This window comes from Phaseolus vulgaris, chromosome 2, assembly GCF_000499845.2.
Source record: "Phaseolus vulgaris cultivar G19833 chromosome 2, P. vulgaris v2.0, whole genome shotgun sequence".
Taxonomy (NCBI): Eukaryota; Viridiplantae; Streptophyta; class Magnoliopsida; order Fabales; family Fabaceae; genus Phaseolus; species Phaseolus vulgaris.
The window spans coordinates 28,115,794-28,123,488 of record NC_023758.2 but is presented as its reverse complement, the minus strand read 5'-3'; the positions used below and the strand labels follow the sequence as shown (position 1 = coordinate 28,123,488).

At 30.1% G+C, this 7,695-nt stretch overlaps 1 protein-coding gene across 1 annotated transcript; it reads right to left on the bottom strand.

The window, feature by feature from the left end:
• Positions 1 to 976: 976 nt before the first annotated feature.
• On the bottom strand, positions 977 to 4,408 carry LOC137811223 (probable xyloglucan endotransglucosylase/hydrolase protein 30). The gene is made up of 4 exons (XM_068612873.1): positions 3,632 to 4,408; positions 3,422 to 3,522; positions 2,660 to 2,868; positions 977 to 1,673 (listed from the first exon to the last, which is right to left on the bottom strand). Exons 1-4 carry the CDS (start codon positions 3,837 to 3,839, stop codon positions 1,151 to 1,153), a joined length of 1,041 nt encoding a protein of 346 aa, XP_068468974.1. The 5' UTR covers positions 3,840 to 4,408; the 3' UTR covers positions 977 to 1,150.
• Between the last annotated feature and the right edge of the window lie 3,287 nt (positions 4,409 to 7,695).

The window sequence follows — 7,695 nt, the reverse complement described above, 5'->3', positions numbered from 1 at the left end:
CGTGTTCTTAAAATAAAATAAACCAAACATATTTATCTCAGTGTCTAGTAGATAGTTTACTTATAAGTATATCATATTTTTTATTTTAAATATTATTATTCAAATTTAATTAATCACAAATCATAAAATTGTAAAAATTAAAATTTTCACTACTTTGTAAATATGAATACATAATTATAACGTTGAATATCTCAAAATAAAATTAACGATTAATTCTCTTATAATTACTTCCATATTTTACTAATGAATTTTAAGGATGTTATTGTTAAATATTAATTTATTTCCTTGTGCTAAAATAAAATATTCTATCTCAATTTATCATCGTATATTTTCTTTCCTTTCCTTCTTCGGTAACTCTTGTAATAGTTGTTTGACTGATAAGAAAAATACAAAACTCCAAGACTAAAAGTAAAATAGAGAGCATAAAGAGATTACATCTTTTGTTTCACATAACTAATTACTCTACTGTTTAATATTAATATTTCTGATATTTATCTATTCATTTTAAAAATTAAATTTATTATTTTAACTTCAAAGAAAAACCTCAGAGTAAATTATAATATAGTACTTTTATGCCTGTCAGACTGTCATAATATAACCATGTAAAACAAAAGAGAGAAAACCCATTGTATTTTACACATTGTAGTTGTTTTTCATATTTAAGATTTAAAGTTTTATTGTAGCGACACGTAATCCACTTAATAAAACTGTCTATTATACATAATATTAAAAATATAACCTTTTGACAACAACGATATTAATAAAATGTATGTATATATATATATATAAGTTTTGTCCGTATAAAACATGTAATTGGAAATTAAAATAAAAAATTATATAGGGTATACGTAGTGACCAGTGAGAAATGCAGCATGATGAATGACCAGCCATGCATTTTTTGACACACAAATATTTGGACTTATTCTCTTTCGCGCACTCAACGATATATTCTCCACCTACTGAATCAAGCCATATATATACTAACACCAAAATACATTCATTAACAAAATAAATAAAGACCATATATAATTACTAGTTTATTTTTATGCCCCCCTCAACAAATAAATATAATCTCAAAATACCCACAAATATTAAAGCCATAAAAAATGGACACTATTATATACATCTCAAAATATATATATCAACAATCTCACATATCACCCTCATCGGTATCAACCGCCGGAGTTGTAGTGCGGCCCTTCCGCCGTGATTGCCGGCGGTGGCTGCCTCCGAATCTCAACCTCCCGGTCTCCTTAAACCGCTGTTTCTCCGAGGGTACAATGACACACTCGGGTGGTGGCACGTTGTACCTTAATGTATCATAGCAATATGAATAGTACATGTAACGCTGGCGGAACCGGCGCATGGCCAGGCGGCGCGTGGGAGTGATGACGGCGTAGTCTTGAGCCTCGAGATCCTCGTATTGGTCGGAGCAACTGTTGAGGTCGAAGATCTCTTGGATGGGGTCGGCGGGGCAACCCTTAAGGACTAGGTCCTTAAATTCCGTGACAAAAGGTGCATACTTATAGTTTACTTTGTATTTACCTCCAGATGTTGCCCAATTTGATGCATCCCATATGGTCGAATACAGTGACATTGGTTTCGAAGGGTAGTCACCTCCCATTTCCTCACTTCGTAACACTTCTCTGATTGGAACTTCATCAACGTAAAAACTGCACCAATTCAAACATACAGTTATGAATATAATCAATTAAAGTGAAGTTAAAAAAACAAGAACAAAGTAGAGTATATATTCCCGTGAAATAAAAAAGATTTGCCAGCTATGTTAGTGTTGAGTTAGGTGGGAATTATGGGAACGGGTTTGGCAAATGGTATAGGAATCTATGAGCTTGCTTTAGTTCGGTAATCTTACAAAAATTGGTGCCAAGTTTTGCAGATTAAATAAAGAAAGATCACATGTTTCATTACACGGTTTCAACTGATTCTTCGTTTTCCAAGTTTTAGTCACCCTTCTGATTGTGGTGTACAATTTCAAAGAAGTGCATGATTGAGATAGATTATAACTACGCACTGAGAATTTGATTACGAAAAAGAAGAATCAATTAAAAGGTTTGGCAAGCCCATTATAACGAGAAGGACCGTGATGGATACGTATGAGTGAAAACAAAAGAGTCTTATCATGTGTGTTATACAGAAAAATATAAGGATAAGCCCAAATTTAAGTGGGAAAAAGCAGTGGATGATTGTTTAATCTATGATCATCACCGTATCCATACAGAATTAAAATAAGAATAATTTAAAAAGGCAGATGAAACAAAAATGAAGTTGGCCATGCCTGTGGGCCAATTATACTAGTCTCAAACTGGGAAAATAATCATTGAATTCGAAACCCACACTACCATCTAAACCATCCTTTTAGTAATGAAAAGTATATGCTTTTGAACCTTGCTAGCTCACACAAACCAAACCAGACCAAGTTGTAGTTGTGGGCGACGCATCCCACACGCAATCCCAAACACTTTCCTACCTCATGTTAAGTCAAACAAAACCAATTCAATACCAAACACACGCCACGTTAAAGTTATATCCCAGGGCATTCCAGAAAAGTATTTTTCAAGCACACAAAACCAATTCATCCCTATCAACACACTAAATTATGTATAGTCACGCCGCACAAATACACAAACAAAACCCTTACATCACGTTCTTCGCTGTCCAAAGGATGCTGTATCTGTGGTATTCTTTCGTTGGGTCGAACCACAAACGGTAACGCTCCTCACGCCCACGGTTGGTGCTCCCGTTGCCGTATAAGTTCGTCTGAAACCGCCACGGTTTTCCGGCGATGTTTCCGAGGAATTCGAAGTCCAACTCATCGTGTGACTTCTCGAACACATCACCGTTTGATGTCTGTACCAAGAAAGAAAAAAAAATAAGCAATCAACCATGCCACCCTCTAAATAACCGTGCATATAAACAAAGTTCTAATCTAGCGTTTAAGGTTTTTAAAGACGTAATTTTTCATAATACAAGAAAAAAATACCGAAACAATAATTATAATGGCGTGAACAATTTCAACCTTTTGTTAAACTAGCATGCTATACTAAGGCATCACTTGTAGTTCACCGTTTGAAGAGTTCATTAAAAAAACTACGAAAATTCTGACGTAAATTGAATGGAGTTCACCGACCATCAATCTGTTTTTGACTTTGCTACAAGTTCGGTATAGTTTCTTCAGCAAATTAAAAGGGATGTTTGACTAATATATAGCGTGTTTAACTGATTATAAAAAAAAAAGGTAAAAATAAAGAAGACGAAGCATTAAAAATTCGGAATTCATGTTTTTTTTAAATGCATACCATTCCCCCCAGAAAATCGTGAATTATACAATAATTAAAAAAAAAAACTTTGATGTCTACAAATTTTTCTTATGAATTTGCTTGGAAAAATATTGTTTACTTACATAAAACGCCACGCAAATACCCGCAGTATAATTCGACGGTAACTTGATTCTGGCGCTGAAGAATCCATAGTGGTACATATTAGAGGATATGAAACCCGAACCTGTTTAATTATGGGATAAAATTTTTGAGAAAAAAACCAACACAAAAAAGAAAAAAAAAATCATACGCAGATGTTATTGCACATGACGACGTGTAACTGAAACATTTACCTGTGAAGCGATCGAGGAGGAGTTGTGCGCCGTAGCCATCGGCGGAGCGAACAACGTTGCTATCTCCGAAGAGCGTAGAATAACCATCGTTGAAGGGTATAGTAGCGAGGTCGAAGGCTGCGTCAACGAAACTGAAGAGAAGCAGAGAAAGTAGCAAAAGAAACGAAACTTTGGGTATTGACCCAACACAACGTAACCTATGATCCATACTAATTTTATTTCAGTTTCTCCCTTCTTCTTCTTCTTCTTCTCCTTCTTCTGTTTTTCTCTCTCCACCCTTTCTTTTCTCCCTTCACTCTATATTTATACACAATCAAAATCATATTAAATCACTATGTAGAAACACAAGAATTATTTATACACATAGCTCTTACGTGGATTTCATTTATTTGCTTATTTTCTTCTCTCCTTTTTTTGTCCAAACTTATCCAAACTGGGAGGTCAAATTACGAGGGGTGCCACTGTTCTATGTTGCATTTTTTGGTGGGCGCAAAATTATGAATAAGAATATGTGCTTATCGTTAGGTTGCTGCTATCATCGTTGGAATGAAGAAATATTTTTATTTTTTAGGGGTAAGGTGTTATTTTGTGAACCTCTTGGGGTGCCGACAAATATGGTGATAAGGGTTCATAATTTGTAGTGTTGAATGTATGTACTAATGGAGGTTTGAATTAAGCAAAAATAATGATAATCTAGAATGATGATGACCCTATATGAATTTAATGTTGCTGAAAGCCTTAGAATTTTGCACTAATATTGTATGAGTGGTGTTGGTTAGATTTCACGTCTTTGGTGGCATTATATGACAAAATAATTGAACCCGACTCATAACAAGTATGAAAAGAAAAAACTGTAGTGGAAGGTGATGGCTTATGACCTCTTACACGTGTACTACAAGGTGGCAAAGAACCTTATTATCTACCTTAATTTTTAAGATTATTGTGTCTTTCTTCTTAAGTTTTCTAAACTAATCATACATGGTGCTGGTCAATTCAAAGTGGTCAACCATTGGTTGTCAAGGTTAATAAAGTTTTTATTTCATGGCTAAATATTCAGGAAATTTGAGGGTGGCAAATTTTTGTTCCACCTTTTACATTTTTTTGTCTTTTTAAAAATATATAAAATTTTAAAGTGTTGGAATATGCCATGCTTGTGACTTGTGTGAGATGAATATATTGACCAGCTCAGTTCCAAAAGTATGACGCGACCAAAGAAAAAACAAGTTGAAGAATATCAAAAAAATAAAGACACTTATTTGAAAATTTCTTATCCCAGAAAAAACAATTGAGGAGCTGGTTTTAGAATAACGAAGTTTTTTTTTTTTTTTTTAATACATGGGACAACATGAGGGCATTATCGTCCACTGAAAAGGTGAAGCCAACAGCGAGAACTTTGCAGAAGCGTGTGAATATCTTACACCTCTCGCAATATGAATGGAAAGATAGGGGCGTTTTGGTAAAATTAGGTTCGGTCTATTTTGACGTCAATTTGAGTTCTTGGAAGATATTAAATAGGTTAAATAATGTGATGGAAATGGAAAAATTAAATAAAAAATTAAATACATAATTTCAGTTACTTAACTGTAGGTAAGCCCTAAATGTACGTTGTAAAAATAGAAAAATGAATTAAAAAAGTAAATATATAATTTAAATATTAATAACATTTTTATCCTGAAATTTAAAATAAATCCGTTTCTTATTCTTAAATTGAAAAATTATATTAATTCCTACAGTTTTAAAAAATAATTTGTAGCCCTAAAACATGGATGAGTTGACATGTTAATTTCAAACGTTGTGATAGTTCAAATAATTTAACATACTGGTCTAAAGAAAACAAGTTTATAAATACGTCACTTTGTAATTAAAGGGAATTGTATACCAAGTGATGAAATTGTATATAAACACAAAAAAAAGGGAATTTCTAACTTCAAAAGGGTTATTTTTTTCTTAAAAAATGTTATTTTTGTTTTTTTTTTCTATATATAAAAAAAAATCCTTTACTGTTAATCATTAATCCTAAAATAAAGATATCAAAATCCAAGCATTTCTGTGTTTCACAGATATTAATAATTAATTTTCGCTTTTACTATGGAAAATAGGTGATTTGATGACAAGATTTTTGCACTTATTACTTTTTTTATATATACAAATTTAATAAATATTTTACAAATAATCAGACAGAAACCGATCGATATTCTTATTTTCCTTCTATGTAAGTATCCCATTCGCTTGATTGTCATTGAATTCATTCAATAAACAAGATAAAAGGAAAAAAATAAATTGTAAATATAAGGTATATATTAGATAAGTTTTTCAATAAATATTTACAGACAAAAATAAGATAAAATAATTTTAACTTATATCTTCTTAATAATTTTTAGATTTTTTTAACCTAAGCGGCACTCATAATATTAAAGTTCTTAAATATCTTTTTTAATTAATCAAAATCTTAAAAAATAGCAAATTTTTAAATATATTTCATTATAATTAAAACTGATTTTAATTTTGTGACGTGTGCTGTCTATTTATAGTTTTTTTTTCTTAATCTCATCACTCTCCATTTAATTCCATCATATTCATGACAGATTTTAAAATTTATACTTAGCATTGATTTTGTATTTTATCACAGGCGAAGGTGATAAAAGGAAATTTCACCTTCGATAAGAGGAAAACTGTTTTTCATCTTACGAGAGTTGAAAATGGTAAAAAATTATTAAGAAAATAACAGCATATATAAAATAGTAGTTTAAATAACAATGGTTTTGAATAGGAATTGGTACATGGAAGTAATAGAAATAGAAAAGCTATTAATACTGGCTTATTGACGTGGTAAACATGATCAATAGAAAGAGTTTAAGAAAAAAAAATAAAAGAAATGAGAATCAATATATAGACATCATTAAATTAAAATTAAATAAACTTTAATTATAATGAAAATATCTTTTAAATATTTATAATTTTTCAAGAATTTTGTTTTTAAAAGCTCTAACCAATATTTTAAAATGGATGCTTTTTTATATAGACATTGAATTTTATTAATTCAACCATTGCTTTGATATGTTGTAGACTATGTAGAACAAAAAATTTCATGTAATTCATATAATTTGATCCACCATTTTCCCTTTTTTTTATTCATATAAACATTTAAAAATAAATATAAATGTTAGCTATAAGATTACATGCACGAATACTCAAATTATCTCAATTTTACGTGAGTAATCTAGAAGATGATATGAAATTATTTAAAGGTTGAATTAAAAAATTTCTTTTAACTTTACGTGCATGATGCAAAAAGGATATGATATTTTATGATTCAAAGGTTGAATTTCAATTTTGTTAATTTTATAAAAGGTATTAAGAAAAACAAGTTTACAAGATTATTTGTAGAGAGATGTGGTGTATCACTGTTATAGTGTGCATTTGTTCCAAAGATTTTTATTTCAAATTTCATTATAAAAGTTCAGTGTTTACTATAAAAAAAATATGAACATCTCTTAATTATATTGCAGTGAAGGTTTTCATGTACTACTATGCAATTTAATTTCGATTTTTTTTTTCACTAGCAAGTTCATGGGAATTTCACTTTTCGTTATCTTCAAGCAAACTTAAAATAAAGATATAATAGATTAAAGAAAAAAAAAATCCCTTGTTATCTAAGTTAGAATCAATTGAGAGAAAGTATATCTTTCAAAAGAAACTAACACATAGAATAACCCTTCAAATTAATAAAGAGAATATATATATATATATATATATATGTATGTATATATATATATATATGTATGTATGAGTGGCATGACTAGGTTACTTGAATATATAGTAAGTACACATTCATGGTGTTTAATTGTAGTTATTAAATTTGAATGATCAACACTAACTTTCATTCCTAACCACTTAAGCTTAAAATATTATGTTATGTGTATTCACACACAAGTCATTATTACATACATCTCGTTAAAAAAAACATAAAGATTGGTATGACATTGTAAAAAATACATAAATATATAAATAAATACATTTCTTGAATGATATTAATAACAGTATTTATTACATATAATAAATAA